The following is a 22,177-nucleotide window of genomic DNA, read 5'->3' as shown; positions in this document are numbered from 1 at the left end:
TCCCTGAGGGCTGGCTAGCAGGGAGGGTTTCAAGATCTCCGAGTCTGGCTTCCTCACTTAGACAGTTAGACAGCTCTGGCTGTAGCTGAATTAGGTGAGCCATAAATTAACAGGTCGTTGTCTTGTCACATCACCTGCTGTTACAGTAAAGTTCATGATGCAGAGCACATGCTACTTGTACCAGTAATGTCATCTGAAACTTTTTTAACTGTTTGCTAAGAAGTTGGTATACAGGTTTTTAAAAATATGAATAGTTACTTTTACAGCTAAATGAATTTGGCATTACATACATTTTGCTTTATCCCACCCAGTTTGTCTTCTGCTGAATAATATAAAAGTTCATTGGGGTTTGAATTTAATCATCTTCCATGTGTGCTGCCAGTATCTGGGGTATTGGGAAATAGAAGAGGACACAGCTCCTGAATGATGAGATTGGGTTGTGTCTGGCATTGTTCCTGTCAAAACAATTATTTCAACACTATTGGAATTTTCCTCTTACCCAGCTGATAAAATGTTAAGGGGCTTAATCTATTACGCTGGCATCTTTTGAAAATAAAAATAGAAATCTAGTGTAGTGGGTCTAGTGCTACCAGGCTTTCTTCCAAGTTTGTAATAGGAGATAGAGGGTAACAACAAAGCAGAAAGTGTCAAATGACCTGAATAACTTCTGAGTGAGCCTGAATATTTCTATCCCTCTGAAGGTGGGGGAGGTTTTCAGGGATGGAAATACTCATGGTAGAAGAAAAGTCAACTTAAGAAGCCCTCACAAATGCAAGCATTGTGCTAGTTTGTAGGTGTATATCCCAGAGTTACAGATTTCTCTTTCCATATGGAAGACCTGATGATGGACTTGATATGGTCTGGATCATCTTCTGATGCTCAGGTGTGTTGGTAGAATATTCAGAAAAACTTCATACATTGGCTGTTCTTATATTGTGCTTTATTCAAGTCAGTATCTTCCCTATTGAAACTGCAGTTGTCTAAAAATACTAAAAAGCTGAATGCATGTATTTTAATGACAAAATTATGTTTAGAAATATAAAACCAATCTAACTATAAATCCAAATCACTGCTTTTATGACAAGTCTTGCCTGTGAACCAACTTAAGTAATTTTTTGTATTTGCTGTACAGATTAAGTATACTCAAAAATTTTCAATATGGTGTAAGTATGGGATAGAGCCAATGCTAAAGGAAAACAAAAGCTGTGTAAACATGGATAGTAGAATTTTTATATGTAAGCATGAATATATCTTAATAGCTCAGAGTAACTGAAAAAGACCTTAAGGAAAAATTGAAATTAAGCAGAATGGTTTAACAGACTAGGTTCATGGGGATTAATCTTTTAGGAGAAAGAAACAAGAGAAAGGAAAGAATCCATTAAGGTAGCTGATAGAGGAATCTGTGACATCTATGAATAATACCAACTCTTGCATTCCAGCTTTTTAAATGTTAAAAAGCGAGGGTTAAAATTGTAGCTAATTAGTGTTGAAAAAAGTGCTGAAATTGAGATGGAGGGGAAGGTTGCTTTTTTCTGGAGGGGTGAGTTCTGTTGGTTTCTTTTTTCCTAGGAATGTTTTAGAATGCTCTCTAGGATCGACAGGATGGGAAACACGTTCATTCCACTGAAACGTGTTTTTCCTAAAGATATTCGTAATGAAAATTTTTGTGCTGCTTAGCTGATACGTTTTTAAAATGTGCTCAAACAAAAGCTGTCCTTAAAAACATATGTTTCTTTTATTGCTGACTCCACTCTTTAACGTATTTTGTTTTTCATTGATTAGAGACACCTTTCTAATCCCAACATTAGAGTTTCAAATGGAGCATGTCACAATTTCAAGTAATTGAGAACAGCAAGTAATCAGTCTTGTAAGCACTGTTAATCTTTGCTTTTTGCTGTTATTGTTCCTCTGTACATTATAATTGTGATATTTATTTAATTTCAACAGTTCTCACTTATACTGGTATCTTTCTTCTAAAATTTCAGGCTTGAGTTTAGTATTGCAAACCTGTTATCTGAAATGATAATAAATTACTTGAATATTATGAGGGTGTGGAAAAAAAATGAGAGCTGTTTCTGAGAAGTTGAGGGGAAAATTCTCTGTAATGAATTTCATGGCTGTTTCCAAGTTAAATGTGAGACCTGTTATACGTGGATATTCACTACTACTTACATGTTTAATTTAAAATATCTGTCAGAAGAAAGCTTGCTCTTTCACAGTTGATACTGCAGTTGGTGAGATAATCTGTTCTGCAATCTGTTCTGATTTAAGGTTCCTTCTGATTATTAGTATTGAAGGTTTACAGCTTTTGTACAACTCTGCAGAATGTCAAAAAACTCCTCGGTTACCTTAGAAAACTACATTATGAGATTCCTGCTGAGGGCAAAAGAAAGATCGTGTTTGTTTTACATAGTGTCAGGGTCTCTGGGCCAAGTTTTATGAGTCTAATGAACTGAGAAATTCTGGTCATTGCTTACCCCAAAATAACAACAAAATGAACTATGTGCAAAAATCAAAATTATTGTTTTGATTGTTAGCATGATTCTGCTAGTATAATTCTTCAACAAATGGTGTTTTTAACAAAATATTTTTCCATACTGTAGAAGACTAAAATGCCTGAGAGGTTTTTTTTTTTTTTTGGGTGACACTACAATTTTTAAATGTTTCTGAAAGATAAATCCAGGGACACTAGATAAAAAACAGCACGTTAAATGAGGGATAACTTATTTTAACATTATAATCTAAATAGCTAAAAATTATAACTATTACTTCACTGTTGTTTTTTTTTTTAATTCCTTTACAGTTATAGGGAAATTGTTACAAAGATATCTTGAATACATGTACTAATAAGATTTATGGAAAGTAGTTATTGAGGGCGTGTTTAACCCTCCAGGTGAATGAACTGCTTGTATTGAATGAGTTAGGAGTGTAAGTAGGGTGGAAAATGTCAATATATATGGTCTTATTTTACTACTACAACCCTGGTTGATATGTCATTAATTTTTAATATTTGTAAAAAAAGGTGTCAATTTCTAATTATGAAAATCTATAGGAGGATTTTAAAAAGCTTACTATATATTTTTCAGGAGAGGAAAAAAGTCTTCATTTAAGATTTAACATCTAAAGGCTTTATATGAGGTTGGAAAAATACTCCTCTGTTTTAATGAATTTCATGAATGTTAATAAGCCACACTGTGTTCAGACAAGGTCTTGCCTCTTAAGTAATGTTTTCCTACTACTTCTCGTTCTTTGAGACCATTATGTAGATCTTGTGATGTCAGAGTAATTTCCATGGCAACACAGACATCATTAAGATGAAGCATAAGCAAAGCTGTCTTTATTGAAACCATTTATGAAAACAGATTTCTTTTTTTAAAAAGAAGGAATATTAAAAAAAAAGTTAGGGAAAAAGCTTTCACCTTTGAGTATTTTCCAAAGTAAAATGAGAACTTTGAATTTAAAAATAAGGAGATTTTTGTGTTTTTTGTTTTTTCCAAGTAAGGATCTTTTCTGTCAGTTGTTCCAATGAGGTACCTGTTTTCTAGCTTTCTGTACTAGGGAGGCTGCAAAGTTAACTGCTACATCCAGCTTTGTTTATGTATGTGTGTATAGTTTACAGATGCAGATCTTGATTTTCATAAATGCATTTCTCTTGTTTATGAAAGGGTCATAAGTTCTGCCATACTCAGTCTTGCAACTCACTAGGATGTTAATGACACTTTTCAAAACAGTAGTCTCTACTAAGAGAAAACGAAGATCACAAGGCATATGCTTCAGGGGCTGACTGATGGGACCTTCTCTGGAAGCAAACCTCCAGAATCTACCCAATTTCAAATTATTCGCTGGGGGTTTTCAGGAACTTCTTTTGAAGTGCTTTCAGTAGTCAGCTGTAGATTACCAGATTAATGCAACATCTGATCTGGGTTGCATTTACATAAGAAATAAAGAAATCCCTACAAGTATTGTGTAGATAAAGTACTCCAGTCTGTCCTCTCTAAGGATGCTAACTAAACATGTTCAAAATACTGAAGAAGTTTACTAAAGCTTTCAGCTGGAGTGTAAATTAAGTTTCACACATTTTTAGCAGGAATTATTTAAAGCATTAATATACTGTAAATGTGCTTATCATGTAATTTTTGTGTCCTTCACATGGACTGGTTAGTTGTCAGGTATTCTGTCTTAGCGTGCTGGGTTCTTCCTGCTGGAGCAGTGAGGTTATTGTCCTTGACACTGTGATCCCTGTTCTGGCAGAGGGTAGTTGCGTCCCAGGTCAAGCAAGGAGCTGCAGTGACCATTGAAGTTTTTTTTTTTTTTTCAATCTTGAGAAACATGCCTCCCGAAGTATTATTAAGTGGCATGTACTTAGCTGTGATATTGCAAGTGAGTCCCTTCCCTGACACATGAGCTGTCGTATCTGAGACTGTAAACATCTAAGCTATCATACGACACTGGATAAATCTAATCATCCTTATCCATGGTATGTAGTCAGCTCATGTCTCCAGGATTTGCAAACAGTGACAGGTCTGCAAATGCCTCTTCAACTCAGATTCCAGTTGCCAGCATTTCAGTTTTCCTTTCAGCTGAAGAGCGTTTCTATAAAGTAGCTATTTGCTCTTGCTGAAAAAAAAAAAAAAAGGGAAAAAGGTGGTATCTGTAATAACATTGTGAAAATTCAATATATTAAAAGGAAAAAAAGGTGAATTTACTGATTATTTTGATTTGCAGATGACCTCCAATTTTAATTAAAAGTAATATTTAATACATGTCAGAAGCATCTTGGGCTTCACTTGAATATTTGCCTACTTTTCCTAAAAGACAGGCACTAATTCAGTGAGAATTGAAGAAGCCAGCCTATATTTTGCAGAAGATAAATCATAATGATCCTCTGTCTTTTAGCTGACAAACCCTTGCTTTCATAGTTCCCAGTGTACAGCTCTAAGTGTGGGGAGGTCTGCTGCTACCTCCTTGCATCATCCCCAGCGGAGGGCTGTTTGCGTCAGAGCTGCTCTCTATACATGAAGGGCTCTGTCTGTTTTTTATTGAGGGGTCAGAAAATGGCCATGCCAAACTTAGTTTTCATCAGAACGCTTAAGCCTCCCCCTAGGGATGGCTTGTGCATGTATACACACTACTGAATGGTAACTTTCTTTTAAAAATACCTGGCAAGGGCAAGTTGGGTGGATGAAGAGTCTGGCTCTCACAGCCTATTCCTGTGAAACCCTGCTAAACCTAGCTTGGTTAGAATAAGCCATTAAGAGGGATTGATTTTCGTTCTGATGTGGAGGTACCAATGAAATGTGATAGGTTTTAGTGAGAAAGATAGAGGAGGAAGAACTTGACTGAATCCCTTACTATCTCTGGAAGTGGCAGATAGAAGATAGTCCCCATTTTTTGTCCATCTAGACATCTACTAACTACTGCTCTATAGTATTTCATTTGGGAATTCAGCATGACTGGCTTGCTTTAGAACTAAAGCTAACATTTTTTAGCGTTGTTGCAAGTTAAATGTTGAATACTGCATTAAGATTTGACTTTGGGATTTGTGAGAGACCAGACATTCTGCTCATATTTGTTTCTGTATCATCGGAGAATAATTGATGCAGTGATGGAGAGCAGCTGCTAGTCATGGCTGAGGTCATGGAACTGTAAGGAGGAAGTAGTGCCATGCAGCACTGTCCAGAGGAATGGTGGCTTCACTGTGCTCCAAGTTTGGGAAGCACGATTTGAAAGTGGAGGATAGAGGGAAGATGGGGAAACGCATTAGAGAGCACTTGAATATAAGTAGTGATGGTAGTAATAGTATTTGCAAGGTGAGGGCTATCTAAAAGCAAATGAAGACTCACTGGCTTACATAACTTTGCATTCTAAATACGCTTAATGCAGTACCTCTGTATTTCATTTTGGTAGTTTCTGTGATTCTCCTAAATGTAGATGTCAACTGAAGCAGTGTAATTTTTACAAAAAGAGTTTGGAATATTTGGTTTATGCATTGGCAAATATTCCAGTGGTGACGTTAAGCCCATTGCATGTCCCATATGAAAATTTCAGAACAAAATGTTTTTGAGTATCTGATTTTCTAGTGTTTTGACATAAATCATTGCAATTCTCATCCATAATATTTCTACTTTTAATATATTGTAGTTTGATTTATTTTTTTTAAGCAAAATTTACATGGAATTTATTTTCCTGTAGAAATGTACCACAGAAAACTCTAAGAACTTGCGAAACAAGAAACTGTGTTACTTTTATTGTTTCTTGTGTTACAGCATGTGAAAATGCAACATGCTTTTTGACTTAGAGGAAGTGCCAGTTAAATAGTTTATTCTAAACTAAACTTTGTTGCAATTATGGCATTAAAAAAATACATAAAACTGTAACAGTATCTTGCATTTTAAAACGGGCTGAAGAATGTGCATCCTATAGATGACCATAATTTGTGGAAGTTTTTTTGTGAGACTTAGATGTAGTTTTATTATAGACTTGTAATTTAATTATAGACTTTATTATGTAGACTTGTAATTCAATGGTGAATTAATTATCACTTTAAGCTAATCAAGGTAGTGAATAACAAAAGAAATAAAGGCTAAAATCACATTATAGAGGAAACCCCTAAATTTTGTATGTCCTTTTTGAAAAATAGCTGTCACAAGTGAAATTGGGCTTTCTGTGAGAGATCTTTGAGGAAGGAATAAAAGGGCTTCTTACTGAGAAACCTTTTCTCAGTTTTCATTGTCAGTGGAGCTGACTTCAGATTCTGCATCACTTTTGATGAATTCATTCACATTCCAGTGCTGAGAAATAGCTTTCCATCTGGGAGGTGGGCTGACGTGAAAACAGGAATGTGCAGGCCCAAGGGAAGGGGACAGGGCTGAATGCTGACAGGGAAATATTCTGTCCTCAGTAGCTGCCACCTTTCCTGAGAGCTTTGGAAAGAGCATCTATGTGCGCATGTATGAGTATGTCTGGGGACCTGGGGAAATGGATGGGTCATGTCTGGAGAAAACTGAGTTGTCCTCCAGTGTCATGATGATAATAGAAAGGGTAGAACAAGTCACCTTCAATACCTGAAAGTTTTTGGCTGTCTCTGTGCGTAAGTGCTCATAAAAATTAATGTGTTGCTTGTAGCTTTAGGTGTTTCATTTGATTGAGGTACTTTGTTGTTTTGTTTTATTAGTGCATCTATTAAATTTGAAGAGTCGTAAAAGTATTCTCATTATGATGTCTGTGAGCTACTGACATACTACTGATTGTAGTTTTATAATTGCAAAGGGTTTTCTGATGAAAACTGAAAGTGTAAACTTGGGGAAACATGGAAACCCTTAGCTTTCACTTAAAACTTGTCTTCTATTAACTAGTCAGTGTAAACTGAATTTTAGAATGTATTAGAATGAAAATGAAGTTGTAAATTACTTATATAGGTTAAAATACCTATATTGAAAACACATTGTGAGCAAAAGGTTTTCCTACTACTAATGAATTTATTTGGAAATAATGCTTTTGAATAGTGAAGTGGGAAATTAGACTTTTGTCAGTTGCTTTAGGGAATGGTACAGTTATGGAACAGTTGCTTGGGGAGAACACATAACCTTCCAAGAGTGGATTTTTATTTATCATTGGCTTTCAAAATTGCTACTGTAAAGTGGATTCCTGCAAATCAAATTGCTTTGTGTATCTTTAAGGTTGTGGGTTTTTTAAGTCATTTTATATGCACATCATAGGTTCAGTAGGTTTATGGGGAATAAATGTTACTGTGATAGAAAATAACTCCAGAAGTGAAATGCCTTTAGGACAGGTGCTGAGGAGAGCATCTGTGAAGTTTAATACTCAGGGAACCTCAAGTCAGAGCTTATGTGGTAGCCAGAAAAAACAAGTGTTGGAAAAGCTGCTGCAAAACAAGGTTCTTTGGGGATTTTAGGTGAGGCAGCAATATCCTAACCTGGCAGCCTTCTGGCTATCTAAATTACTGCTATAACCTCTACATCTCATATTGACAGCCACTGTTGCAAAGATAACTTTAAACTACCTTAGTTTCCTTTGGTGGAATTTCCTGCACATCATTGTTTTAGAGAAAATAGTTGCAAAGCTGGGATCCTCAGGTGTGTCACTGACTTAATAGTTGCAAATGAGCTATTTTTAGGAGTTGAAATTAATAAGGCTTATGTAGGAAAAGAAGATTTGTATCTTAATGTGCTAAGATAATTTTAATTAAAATTATTAAGGAATGATATGGTACAACCAAGCATGAAGTGTCTATTATGTAAAATTCTCTACTGCGTTTTAAAATAAAAAATGTGGTTTAACCTTAAGCTCCATACTGAAATCATATATCCACAGGCTTACTTCACGCTATAGTAAGGGAGGAAATAAGTTTATCAAATCCTTCATACATTGAAACACGCTCATACATTTTACTTTAGCTAACCAGTGCTCATGTAGACTGTATTTTGTGACAAATCTGGGTAGGCAAACCAATTTTCTATAGGAAAGCTGTCATCAAAATTCGGAAAGAACAGTGTCTTAACAAAAGTTACTGAAATAGAGCTGGTATTATGAAGATATGTCAGCCCTTCTACTGAAACTTTATTTGCTGCTACTGTTTGTGTGTGATACTTAGCATCCCTCAAGCCAGCTTGCATGCCAGCTTGTGGTCCCTTGTATGAAGTTCCTCTCCTGCTATTTTATAAAAGGCTTTACAGCTTGGGCTTTTGATCAGCTCTGCAAACAAACTGTATTATGTGTTGGGTATTTGCTTCTTTTTACTGCTTACTGGTGTTTTAAATAACTTGCTTTCATTTAAATCAAGTGTGTTTGGTGGCTTCTTCTACCCAATGTCTGATTACTGCAGCTAGGGATTTCGGGTAGACAAGAGTGTCATTGAAGTCCTTATTTTTCTTTTTTTTTGATGGTTTTTGCTCTTGGGCAAAGCTCTGAGAAATTAATTTTGATAAAGCTTACTGACTTTGATATCAGTCTTCTGAACTGAAACCATAGGATTGACAGTGCCCTAAGCTCACAGTACTTTCTCAAAGTTGCATGTATGACTGTCTAGGTATCAAAGTGTGGTTCTGCAACAGATAGTATGCAATAACATGGTGGTTGTTCTACCATAGTCAGAGCTGGACACTTCTGAAGTGTCGAAACAGAGTGGACAGTCACAAGAGTTTTCTAATTTTCTCTGGTTGCATGAATTCCTTACTGATGATGAATTTTCAGCAGCAGATTGGAAGTTAGGAAGTTTAGCTGATATGGCATATTTCAGAAAAGAACTGCAACATCTGAAAGGTCATTTAACTTTCTTCTGTCTTGATTTACTTGTCTTGTTGTCTACAATGCTTCACAAAGATAAGAGAGTTTCTTTGCAGCCTGAAGTGCCTTGCAATCTTTGGTCAAAGATAATATATACGTGTGATGTGCTGTCTGCCCCAATAAATTCCTTGCTGTTGTAGGAATCCGAGCAGTGCAGCAATGACATGGTTATTTGCTGTGAGAACCAGTGTGTTAGTAGGATCAGAAATAAAGAGTTGTTTTTATAGTAATTTAGTACATGCCTTTTGTCTTATTATGTTGACTACCTTTTCCTTTGTGCTGAATCCAAATGAGTTATGCAAGAATAGAAAGGCACATCCAAAACACAGTTTTTAGATTTTACTGTGCTTGCTAAACTTGAAACTTTTGGATGTCAGCAGCAATTTGAAATGGGCAGAAGTTCAAAGTTGATACTTGCAGACAGTAATAGAGGAAGAAAAGAATGGTGGAGTGTAAAGTGTATATGCAATTTCTGTTGAAATTAGCGCTTGCTGTGAGGCTAGAAAATGGGCTGGCAAAAAAATACAGCAATAATATGTTCTAGACCAAAACCAGTGGTTACAAAGAGGGGATAAGGATTTCTGTTTTTGTTTTCAATTAGAATATCAAATAAGTTGACTTCCTAAACATTTTTTACATTGTTATTTTTCAATCAATGAATTGATTTACTTTCTCTTGTCTCTCCCACCTTTCCTTACGGAAAAACTGTGTGCATGGATCAGGCTAATAAAAGTCACTTTTGTAACAGTCTAGGGAATCAAGATAATGGTTTCATTTTATAGTATCTTTAAGAGTAGTTGAAATTGTATAAAATTCAAGATGGCATTGTAGAGTAAAGCACTCTGTGTTTTGTTGCTGGACTATAGGAAGAAGCATGTGTTTGCCTCTAGGAAAATAAGCATTTTGCCAAGAGACTTCTTCATTGAATGTTTCTTTTCAAGAGGCCTAGTATTCTGGAGATTTTTTTCTATTGTGGAACTCCCATGTACCATTAAATGCGATTATTATTTTGATGAATAAGCACAGCTGGCATTTCTTTTCAATATCTGATTGCTGCCTTTTTGAGCTGTAAACGTGCTGTTGTCAAGAGATTAGCCGTTTGGGTAGCAAGTTAAATTGCTCATTTCTACTAATCGCCAGACAGGATGGGAGAATAGAGATAAACTGGTTAGACAGACTGTTCGAAATGGTGTATGAACTTCTTCAGTTTGCTTGTTATGAAATACAGCTTAAAAAAGTTACTTCCACAGGCATCAAAGCTTAAGCATGTCACTGTTACTATGCATTACAGGATTCAATTCAGATTTTACAATTTTAAGGGGTCTGGTTTGTTTTTCATAAACTGATTTAATAGCTGTTGCCCTGTGACCTTCAGATATGAAGGTTTCACATGCCTATTTCAAAGTGCTAGGTTGAAGACAGGGAAAGACTAGATAGTTACATTGGCCTTTGGCAAATTTTCAGGCAGGCTACAAGAGGGGTCCTGGGGTTCCAGCTATTTAATCTGTCCTGCCTTCCTCTCTGTAATGGGAGAAGTATGGCATTGACCAGACTGGCTTAAATATGAGCTACCTGGAGGTGGACACACATAACCAGAAACAAACTTCAGCTGGTTGTCTTTTCTTTCACTCAGACAGTGTACAATTAAGGATCTAATAACCATAAGGTCTTGTATTTCACTGAATTATGTACTGGTTCTCTGCATTCCACCCTTACTGCTGGCATTTTGAGGATTCTTTGCAGTTAACTTGTGGAGACACATTCATTTAATACAGGCAGAGCACTTCAGAAACTGAAACTAAAATAGCTTTCTATTTTATAGCACATGAAGCAAATTAGTATCAAGCTTAATTACAGCACCGAGGTGGGAATGTGTCATGAAAGGCAGAACAAACTTTTGTCCTCATCAGTTCAATTTGGGAATACTGTAATGTTAAGCATCCTTATTTTATTAATTTATTGGAGTAATTATAGTTGATCAGCCTTTTCATTCTTTCCTTCGTATGCTAGTTAGCTTTCGTTATAGAAATGCAGATAGCTTAGGAAACTTAATACTGTAATGTCAGAAGATACTTGATCAAACTCTGTAATGTAGTTCAGAATCAACCGTGCATCGTCAGTAGACGGCACTTGATTGACACTTATTTTAGTGTTAATAGAATTATTTAGCAAATATTCTTAGAAAAGTATGTAAATACAAATTGCACAGCTCTTGGTGTCCTCAGGTATCATTTGCTTGTTGAAGGACATATGAAACTTATATTGTTCAGAGGTATGTACATTTTTTCTATGCTTTACAGTATCAGGAGAAGATGTAAATATGCTCACGGGTTGTGTTATAGTCTGGGTTTTTTTCTGATTCAAGTATTTTTCTTCTTCAGCTTTGGCAAGCGTTCTGCAGGAAGCTTCAGGCGTGGCTGTGAATGCATTGTTTTGGAGCCATCTGAAATGATTGTGGTAAGAATTTCCTTCAGTTGCTTTCAAATTTTACAGACCAGCTTTGGTAACATTTCAACTTCCAAAAAAACTTGGAGTCTTCAGTTTTGCACATTATCTTTTTATAAATCCAAGATGTCATACGTACCTTTCTGGCATTCTTTGCACACATACTTGCATTATTTGAGTGATAAAGGTGTTTTGTAATATTTACAGTATTTCTTGTAAAACTGAAGCTTTCTTGTGCTAGGAGAATAGCAGAACAGTTTGTGGGGTTTTTTGTTTTGTTTTTGTTTTCTTAAAGCTGCTTTATTGTTAAAGGTAGGCATAGGTGCTTTAAAGTATTAACCTCAGGTTACCTTAAGTAATAAATGTTTGATTGAATTGAATTATTCTCAGCTGCCTGAGGTTTAGGAAGCGCTTTGAACATTTTAAAATTCTACCTGTCTTCTGGGTGAAGGTTATTTTGTTAGCAGTATCTGCTGTAGTCCAGTGGCAGAACATCATCGTCTCTGATCTTGATCTCTAACTACAAAACTAAAACTTCGGTTTGGTTTTTCCTCTGTCATTGAGATAGCAATCAGCTCATATACAGCTTAGATAATTGTCATGTCTGTATTATAGGTTATAGTTCAGATATAGGCTGTGACACTAAACACTTTTTTTCCTAAAAAGTGACTGTTTCTGTAAAACTTGCAGAAGCGCAGGAAATTGTGGCACAGCTTTAGGCTTGTGGAAGAGATCAGGTTGCTTGTTTAAAGTTGATTGGTAAAAAAATAGTAGCTGTTTAACTTACCTTCATGCAAATACAAAGCTTGCTTTTGCGGGTTTTAAGCTCTTTGTGATTTCACTGTAAACAAAAAAGATGGTTGTGTAATGGTAGCTTTTTCTGTGGGATGTTTGATGATATATCTCCCCCTTCCAATTCTAAGTAAAAAAGTCATTTTACAGAGCTAATACTACACAGTAGGAGACAGAGAAGGTATATGTGAGAAATGCCAGTTGCCTTTTTTACTATCACTAACTAAAGCTTTCTGTAACTTTACTTCGTTTACATCTGGACTGATGGATAATGTTGGGTCAGGGCCAGGTACACCCACATGTGCTGCCTCAGTCTTAAAAAAAACTGCAAAAACTACCTCTGGAGTTTTGGGAAAGCTGAAATGAAAAACTTCAGCCTGTCAAAGGAATAAATGTACCTTGAATAGAAAGAATCCCATGCCCGGTGTTTGTCAGGCACAGTAACTTTCCGTCTCGGGGCTGCATGGGTCCCTCTGTGGGGAGGGGAAGCGGGAAAGATGTAGGGTGTGCATGTGACTGTGAAATAGATACTCAGTGGTGATGGAGTAAATGTTACCAGATTGCCTGGTGAACCAGGAACTGTGCTCATCCCCTTGTATTAGTACACTGGAAGTTGTATTTAGTGACATGAGCTGATGAGGATGTGACACTTCTGACACAGATATGCTGCAAACTCTTAGGAGTCTTTTGTCTAATATTTCTTTTCCTTGTTGAAAAATATGGAGGAACCTTGCAGGGTGCCTTATAAGGTCTTCTGTATGTCTTCAGAAATACTGTTTATCCCTGGGGGGTGGAATTGAAGTTAACTGAATTCCAATATAGAGCAAATGCTGAAAGTTGGTCTTTTGTTTTCTTCTCCCCGCTTTCAGTCTGGAGTAAGGTTTCTATTACTAGTGTCAATATAGAAGAGATGTTGCTTTTCAGCCAAATTAGTTTAAAAAGATTGTTCTTTTTCAGGAAAACCAGAATTTCTACTTCAGATATTTTCATTGCAGTATACTGTTGTGTAGTAGTTTAGGACTATTACTTTGAAGACTCTGAAACTGAGGAAACTATTTTTATATTGGGATGTGCCTAATAGGTACTTTTTATTCTTCTTGTTGTTAGATTCATAGAATCATAGAATCGTTAGGGTTGGAAAGGACCTTAAGATCATCAAGTTCCAACCCCCTGCCGTGGGCAGGGACACCTTACGCTAAACCATCTCACCCAAGGCCTTGTCCAGCCTGGCCTTGAACACTGCCAGGGATGGAGCATTCACAACCTCCCTGGGCAATCCATTCCAGTGCCTCACCACCCTTACAGGAAAGAATTTCCTCCTTATATCCTATCTAAACTTCCCCTGTTTAAGTTTTAACCCTTTACCCTTTGTCTTATCACTACAGTCCCCGATGAAGAGTCGCTCCCCAGCATCCTTGTAGGCCCCCTTCAGATACTGGAAGGCTGCTATGAGGTCTCCACACAGCCTTCTCTTCTCCAGGCTGAACAGCCCCAACTTTCTCAGCCTGTCTTCATACAGGAGGTGCTCCAGTCCCCTGATCATCCTCGTGGCCCTTCTCTGGACTTGTTCCAACAGTTCCATGTCCTTTTTATGTTGAGGACACCAGAACTGCACACAATACTCCAAGTGAGGTCTCACAAGAGCAGAGTAGAGGGGCAGGATCACCTCCTTCGACCTGCTGGTCACGCTCCTTTTGATGCAGCCCAGGATATGGTTGGCTTTCTGGGCTGCAAGTGCACTCTGCCAGATCATGTTCATTTTCTCATCAACCAACACCCCCAAGTCCTTCTCCACAGGGCTGCTTTGAATCTCTTTTCTGCCCAACCTGTGGCTGTGCCTGGGATTGCTCCGACCCAGGTGTAGGACCTTGCACTTGTCATGGTTAAACTTCATGAGGTTGGCATCAGCCCACCTCACAAGTGTGTCAAGGTCCCTCTGGATGGCATTCCTTCCCTCCAGTGTATCAACCGAACCACAGAGCTTGGTGTCATCAGCAAACTTGCTGAGGGGGCGCACTCAATCCCACTGTCCATGTCAGCGACGAAGATGTTGAACAAGACCGGTCCCAACACCGATCCCTGAGGGACACCACTCGTTCCTGGTCTCCAGCCGGACATTGAGCCATTCACCACAACTCTTTGTGTGCGGCCATCCAGTCAGTTCTTTATCCACCGAGTGGTCCATCCATCAAATCGATATCTCTCTAATTTAGAGACAAGGATGTCATGTGGGACAGTGTCAAACGCTTTACACAAGTCCAGGTAGATGACATCAACTGCCCTACCCCTGTCCATCAGTTCTGTAGCCCCATCATAGAAGGCCACCAAATTGGTCAGGCAGGATTTCCCCTTAGTGAAGCCATGCTGGCTGTCACCAAGCACCTTGTTGATTTTCATGTTCCTTAGCATGCCTTCCAGGAGAACCTGTTCCAAGATTTTGCCAGGCACAGAGGTGAGACTGACTGGTCTGTAATTCCCTGGGTCATCCATTTTCCCCTTCTTGAAAATGGGGGTTATATTTCCCTTTTTCCAGTCGTCGGGAACTTCACCTGACTGCCACGATTTCTCAAATATGATGGCCAGCAGCTTTGCAACTTCATTTGCCAGCTCCTTCAGGTTCCGCGGAGGGATCTCATCAGGACCCATGGACTTGTGCACGTTCAGATTTTTAATATGGTCTCGAACCAGATCCTCTCCTACTCTGGGCCCAAGGTCTTCATTCTCACAGTCCCTGCATCTGCCTTCCAAGACTTGGGTGGTTTGGTCAGAGCCTTTGCCAGTGAAGACTGAGGCAAAGAAATCATTCAGAACCTCAGCCTTCTCCAAATCCCATGTAGCCAAAGTTGCTTTAAAGTGATTTGTTTTCAGGCAAATCCATTAGAAATTATTATTATTAGAAATCTTTCTTTTATGCTTTCAGAATATTTGAAGTGAATAACAATACCAATGCTGCTTATTGAAGAGTGAAGCCTTTTCTATAGGTTGGTTAGGGAAGAGACCAAGTGACAAATAGGGATTAGTATGAAAGCTACCAAATACTTTCTCATACCAGTTTTCTTTTTGCAATGAGTGGTGAAATGTTTGTATTTTTAAAGAGTAAGAATGGAAGGACGGGATAATTTTGAAAAGTGGTTGTATTAAATGATTCAGTGGTGCAGTTCATACTAATGTTTATTTATTTATCTATTTATTTATTTATTTATTTATAGTTGTGGCTTCACTCTTAGTGCTAAAAATGCAGGAAATTCAAAGCTAACTGTTGTGTTTTGAAAAATAGGATTCAGCCTCATAGAATGGTTTGGGTTAGGAAGGACCTTAAGATCACTAGTTCCAACCCCCAGGCAATGGGCAGGAACACCCCCCACTATATCAGGCTGCTGAAGGCCTTGTCCAGCCTGGCCTTGAACACTCTCTGGGATGGAGAACTTGGAGCTTCCTTGGGCAGTGCCTCACCACCCTCACAGTAAAGAACTTCTTCCTTATATTCAACCTTAATCTCCCCTGTTTAAGTTTAAACACATTACCCCTTACAGTCCCTGATGTATAGTCCCTCTCCTCTTGTGTTTTTTACAAGAAGAAACATTTCTTTGGGGAAATGACACTCTCTTGCATCTATTGTAGGTTGATTACATGGATGAAAATGAGGAGTATTTTCAACGTCAAGCTTCTCATAGGCAGTCTCGAAGAAGATTTAGGAAAATCAACCAAAAAGGAGAGCGACAAACCATTATTGATACTGTTGACCCTTATCCCGTGGGGAAGCCACCTCTACCTAGAGGCTACCATACGGTAAGCTGTCTGTATTTATGGTTTCCCAGAATATAAATAGGAAAATTACCTAAAATGAAACAAGCAGAATGGCTAAACTTGCTGGTATCTTTAAGTAAGTGTGCTTCTGTAGGGAGGTTTCCCCTTAAAATGGTGCAAGTTTGACTTCATCAGTACATAGAATCATAGAATAGATGAACACACATGAACATGTGTGCACCTTAAATCTTAGTTCAGAGTTGAACTACAGTTCAACTACAGAGTTGAACTACAGTTTCTTAGAGTGTGAATGTCATGTATGATTTCTTAATGTTCCAGTCATTATTTGAAATTGTGAAAGAAACTATGTTCTCATTTCCTTTTGCTATGAAGTTACAGTACAAATAGTTTAGTGTACAGTGTTAAAATGTCAGTGAAGCATTCTTTGGCATATAACAGTTGTTGCCTGAAAACGACTGTGCTGCATTGCAGCAGGCCAAAAGTTTGGATTAAATATGTCTTTTCTTTCTGGAATTCAGAATTTAAATGTCAAATTACTTTTACTGGTGTCTGCCTCAAGAGCCTTTTTCACTTGGTTTCCGTGAGCTGCATAGGTTGCCCATCATCAGGGAGATCATTTGGTCATTTCACTTGATATCTTCTTTTGGCGTAATCTTCAGTGTTGAAAGTTTTCAGGCTTTCTCTTGAGATTAAAATAAATTGCTAATTAAAATTTATTCTATGAAACATTTTATATAGCTTTTAAATTGAGAAAAGCTCTATTAGATTAACATGTTTGTTTGGTATTGATTTCAACCGTAAGCCAAAGACTAGAAAGGCTGTTTGTCTCTGGCTCTAGTTTATTCGTTTAGGGCCACAAACCTAGAACCATAAAGGCATGCGCATAAATAACTTTGTGCATATTTAATCTAATTGAGTTTGTTGGGCTGAAATTTTGCACAGTGTAAGCCACATGCATGTAAATTTGCAGTATTAGAACTTTAGTGTTCTTAAAATACTGTCTTTGATCCAATGCAGTTGTAGGTTTTCTCCATTTTTCCTTCTTTATCGGTATTCCTTGACTTGTTTGCCAGTTCCCTGTATATTCAATGTGTGTCTCTAAGTGTGTAGATGTTTGATTACATCTGTTAATTATACAGGCTTTTCCTCATGAGCTGAATAATTACATTTTATGCCAACAATTTGTTTTTGTTTATACAACAGATTTTAATAATTTAATTTTCAGTGCGGTTTTAATTGCCTCTAAATTTAAAACGGATTGAGCCAGTTCACTTGGTTTGAAGATGAAACACTTGTCTGTTTTTTTGAAAAAGTAAATATGCTGTACTGTACTTTGTAGGAATTACAGGAAGAATTACTTTAATTCATATTATTTATATGTGTATGTTGTGCTTAGCAAACAGCTCTAGTGTGATTTTGATCTAGCTCTAGAAGGGCAATATTTAGATTACAGACAGTGCCATTTGCATTTGTAGGTCCTTGCCTGTTGTATAAATTTCACTTTAGGTATGCTTAATGAGTTTTTGTAAGCTTAACTGGTACTAAGAGCAAAAGTCCATTGTGTGCCATTCTGTTGTGTGAGTTCATAATGATTTTATGTATGTGTTGGGAAGTTCATTGCAAGCAAGATTTCATATTGAGTTTGAAGAGATTGCCAAATAAACTGTAAAATTTGCAATAATTACAGACAAATGCTGCTTAAAAAAATGTAATATAATGCATATGACTAAATTTCCCCTGTCCCAAAGGAAATTGAGTCAAATATTCTCAAATGAGTTTTACAATGTAGTCAAGAGTCTCTGGTCCATTCCCTCATATTTTTTACAGTATTTGGTGATCTTTTTTACATTGTTCTTTCATACACAAGTAGTAATATTTCTACTGTTTTAACCATACATGTTAAAGGCTGCATTGTCTGTTTGCCTTTCCTAGTTTATGTCCCTTGACCTCATTTTTTTTAATCTTGTTTTCTTAAAAATTCACTGAAGAAAGCAGGTTTTTTGAAACAAATAGCTATTCCAAACATATTATATAGCGCAGATCTTGTGGACTTTTTGCCCATCCATTCTTTGGTCAGTATCTGTAAAGGTCTCACTTTTGGTTCTACTTCTTAATTTTGGATAAGGAAAGAAGCTTCTAAAACCATGCAGATGTTCAGATATTGCAGTGAATAATGTGCTAAAGTAAAATGGAAAAAGAATTAATATGATGCATTTGTTTTCAAGTTTGCTCTTCCGTGTGGATGTGTTTTGGTTTAGTGTTAGGTACATGAGATTCAAAGTAGTAAAGCTGCTTTGATAGCATTCTCAAAATCTTCACATATTTTCTTTTATTTTCTCTAAATCCATAGCTACTGGGTAGAATGATTTTTTTTTAATTTGATAAATTGTTCATGCTTTTTTTGCAGTGGTCTCTGAATGCTTTCCTTCAGAAAGTTCAGACAGTCTTTTCTGAAGAAAGTTTTCTATATTTTTATGAAAACGTAGAGCATAACATAGAACTTACATGAAGATGCATGGCTGTGCTTTTCAAGAGTTAAATGCAGTGCTCTCAGTTGTGGCATGGCTTTCTGCAACAGAGTCAACTTGTAGGGAGGATGATGGACCTTCATTAACATAATTTTAACATTATCTTCATAGTGGTGGAATGTACTATGGCATGTCTGATAATGTTCATCTTTTCCTTTCCTCCTATATGGCATTCATTTCATTTTGGCTCACAGGAATGCACTAAACCTCAGGTATTGTAACTTACTGTGTATGGTCCACTAACAATTTACTTGTGGGTTTGCGGTGTGATATCATAATTCTGATGCAATGTTATGACTAAAATTGCCTCCTAGCCTTTGCATTGATACTTCAGCAGTCTCACTGTGATATAAAAATACTAATGCAAATGTGGAATTTGGTGACAGCTCAGTATCCCTTGCCCAGCTTGATTGATCCTTGCTTTGATGTCTGTGATTTAGAGAAAATGCAGAACAATAAGCAAAGGGTATATTTAAAATACTTAGTGTTTGTCAGACACTTTACTCAAGCATCTCTTCCATGACACAAAGGACTTAATTTTTGATTTTGATTTTAAAAGTAGTCCCCCTGTTGTTGTTTAGTTACCTTGATGTCAGTAGAACAGGCAAATTATAGTGTGACAAGATGAGCACCAAAGTAGCAACAGAAAGATTCTGTTAGTTGAAAACTTGTAAGAGTGCTTCTAGTTTGTCTTCCATTATGATTATGTGCATAAAGTAGCTGGATTTTGTAGACCCTAACAAAGTATGTGTAATTGGCCATTATTTGAAGCCTGCTTGTCAAGCTAGGGAGGAAAGTGTGCCTGAGTGTCTTTTGAATGGTATCAAACCAAACAAAATAGAGAAGTTTTCCCTGACATCTGATCTCAAATGCAAAGTAATCTGAAGATCTGAGTGGCATCTTTTAAAGTTAACTTGTATTTGTAGTTGCATTTGTCACTGCCACTACTGAACATCCACCAAATACAATGTTTGGTAAGAATGTGTCTTGTCAAGCTGTTAAGTGCCCACACTCTTATGTCTGAGAAATCTCTTGTGATAGAACTGAAAACAAAACTATTGTTTAGCTTCAAAATTCTTCCTTTTCTCAAACATTATTTTGGTCAATTCTGATATTTTATCAAGAAATGTGTTTATTTTAAAAGTTCCTTCTGTATCACATTGTGCTGTTCACTTCTTTATATAAAAGACTTAGAGGGTTGAAATTTCAGCATGGTTCCACTATCACAGGCAAGTGACTTCTGTGCTGAAGTTCTCCCTTTCTTCAATGTGTATGGTACAGTTAGTTGTTCTAGGAATCCAGTTCATTATCTTCAGATCAGTGCTCACCAGTTTTTCAATGGAATGATCCCAAGTAACCTATGGTTACTAAAACATTATGTCTAAGAGTAATAATGTGCTTCTCAAATTCTGATAGGAATTTGAAATACTTTGTAGCATTTAGATATGTATTGTACTTAGGCATATTACTTTTGGAACAAGTGTTGCTGATTTCTAGGGTGAGGAAAATAGGAAGTTAATGTATGGGAATAAAATTAGTGTGCTGATAAAATTGCATCCTTTTTGCCACCATTCGTATTTTGGTAAAATGGATCTGTTATTTTTCAGGGAAGAAAAAAAAAATCCTGTTAAGTTTAGGTTGAGCTGTTGCTTGAATCTGGAAAACCTTGTTTAGGTTTTTGTGATAGCAAATTTTTACCTCTGCTTCTGCTGTGTCAGAAACTGCCTTTAACAATATTAATGTTAACACCTTACTTAATAATAGAAATAGGATTTAACTTCTGAATGTGGATTTTCTTTCAGTGTGTGTCTATACTTGAGGCTACTTAAAAGTTTTTAATGAAAAGCCCTTGTTTTGAGTGACTTGACTGAAAGAGTGCGGACCCATTTTTCTGGGTCCACACTTTTTTTCTGAGTACCTACATGGCTTTTCTTCTACTTTAGGCTGCTTGTGCTTTTTTTGTTTTGTTTTGTTTTGTTTTTTAAACCGTAAAGTAGCATATTCATCAATGGAGTGAATTTAAATAAGGATAGACTTCCTTGTAGTATCTTTGTGCTAATAAACTTTGTGGCTGTTTCAGTGCCTCTGCGCGGAATGGTCATACCCAGCCTGAGTGCTGGTGAGCTGGTTGTTGTGTATATAATGCATGACATATTTAGTGTAAATTGCAAAAGTTCATAAAGGAAAAATAAGTTTGTCGAAAATAAGATGCTGTTCTTTAGTAGCATAGAGGTTGTGAGTAGTAATTTGTAACTCCCTGTTTTGTTATAGTCTGTATCTCCTGTGCCTTAGACTTGGTATGTAAACTGATATGCGAGCTTTTACTAGTCTGTACCATAGCCTTTTCTTTGCTAAAGGCAAAATATCAAAGCTTACTGGGGAATATTTATAGAGATGCAGGTAGGTCTGTAAATAAAACACTGAAGCACCAGTGAACAGCCCTGAACAAGAAGTATAGTGTGTGGTGCTTTACTCTATCCAGATCTGAATTATTGAGAATCTTTCCAGATTTGAATTAGTTAACAGGCTTATGAAAATTGCTGCTAGTGCATCCTCAGCCGGTCTTTTTAAAGCCAGCTGCTGAAATCCTTGCAGAAGGTCTTTCTGCCTTTTAGTAGCCTTTTTTTTATCCTATTTAGCTTGAGATTCACATGAGGTGACAATCCGTTTATCTGGTGTTGGAAGGAAAAGAGCAGTGGGTATGGAGCCGTCAATAACTCCAGCTTCTTCCCCAAGTTACAAGCATGTAATTATTTTATCCTCGCACACTGTGCTATAGAGCCAGTCATCACGCTGATGTGTAAAGGGCAGACAAGTATTGTCCTGGACTTTATTTGAGGGGCGTGACTGAAAACTTGCATAAGAAGAGGGTGGAAATGAAACCATGTCTAATGTTGCTGAGTCAGGTCTCATCTGCAGCCATGACTTCCTGAAAAAAAAAAGATTTTTTTCTAGCTTTTTTTTTATATTATGTTTTAAAAAGTATTTGACCCTGCTCATGTAGTACTAAACTGTAGAAACCTTGCTTGCTGACTCAATTTTCTCTTATAGCTAATAGTTAGAGCAAAGCATTGGCAAAGTATCCTTTTTTTCCTAGTAAAATTTGCATTCACATTGTCTGCTGAGAGTCTAAAATTCCAGGATCGAAAATTTGTGTTCAGAATGTTCTCTTTTATGAAACAAATTTGCCTTTTCCTTTGTCTGCAAAATTACATTTCAACAATCAACAAAGCTGTTATATATCATATAACATTTAAGAAGGATTTAAAAAAATCTGAATTTTAATTTTTTCTGCCTGAATTTCATGCCAAAACTTAGTTGTTTTCCTTTATTCAGTG

The 22,177-nt window shown here is 36.9% G+C and overlaps 1 protein-coding gene across 5 annotated transcripts in view; it reads left to right on the top strand.

The window, feature by feature from the left end:
• RAPGEF2 (Rap guanine nucleotide exchange factor 2) overlaps positions 1 to 22,177 on the top strand; it is a 195,604-nt gene that overhangs the window by 89,191 nt on the left and 84,236 nt on the right. For 3 of the 5 annotated variants that reach the window (XM_061475731.1, XM_061475722.1, XM_061475706.1), the window contains exons 5-7: positions 11,688 to 11,763; positions 16,165 to 16,332; positions 19,034 to 19,051. In XM_061475731.1, the coding sequence (XP_061331715.1) occupies positions 11,688 to 11,763; positions 16,165 to 16,332; positions 19,034 to 19,051 (262 nt within the window). The remainder of the gene's footprint in view (positions 1 to 11,687; positions 11,764 to 16,164; positions 16,333 to 19,033; positions 19,052 to 22,177) is intronic. The other 2 variants (XM_061475739.1, XM_061475714.1) reach the window with 1 other exon arrangement.

Source organism: Pezoporus flaviventris, unplaced genomic scaffold, assembly GCF_033815535.1.
Source record: "Pezoporus flaviventris isolate CSIRO_AGI_PZ_B2104156 unplaced genomic scaffold, CSIRO_AGI_Pfla_v1 ptg000002l, whole genome shotgun sequence".
In the NCBI taxonomy this organism is placed as follows: Eukaryota; Metazoa; Chordata; class Aves; order Psittaciformes; family Psittacidae; genus Pezoporus; species Pezoporus flaviventris.
The sequence above is the reverse complement of the archived record's forward strand: the minus strand, read 5'-3'. Positions and strand labels throughout refer to the sequence as shown.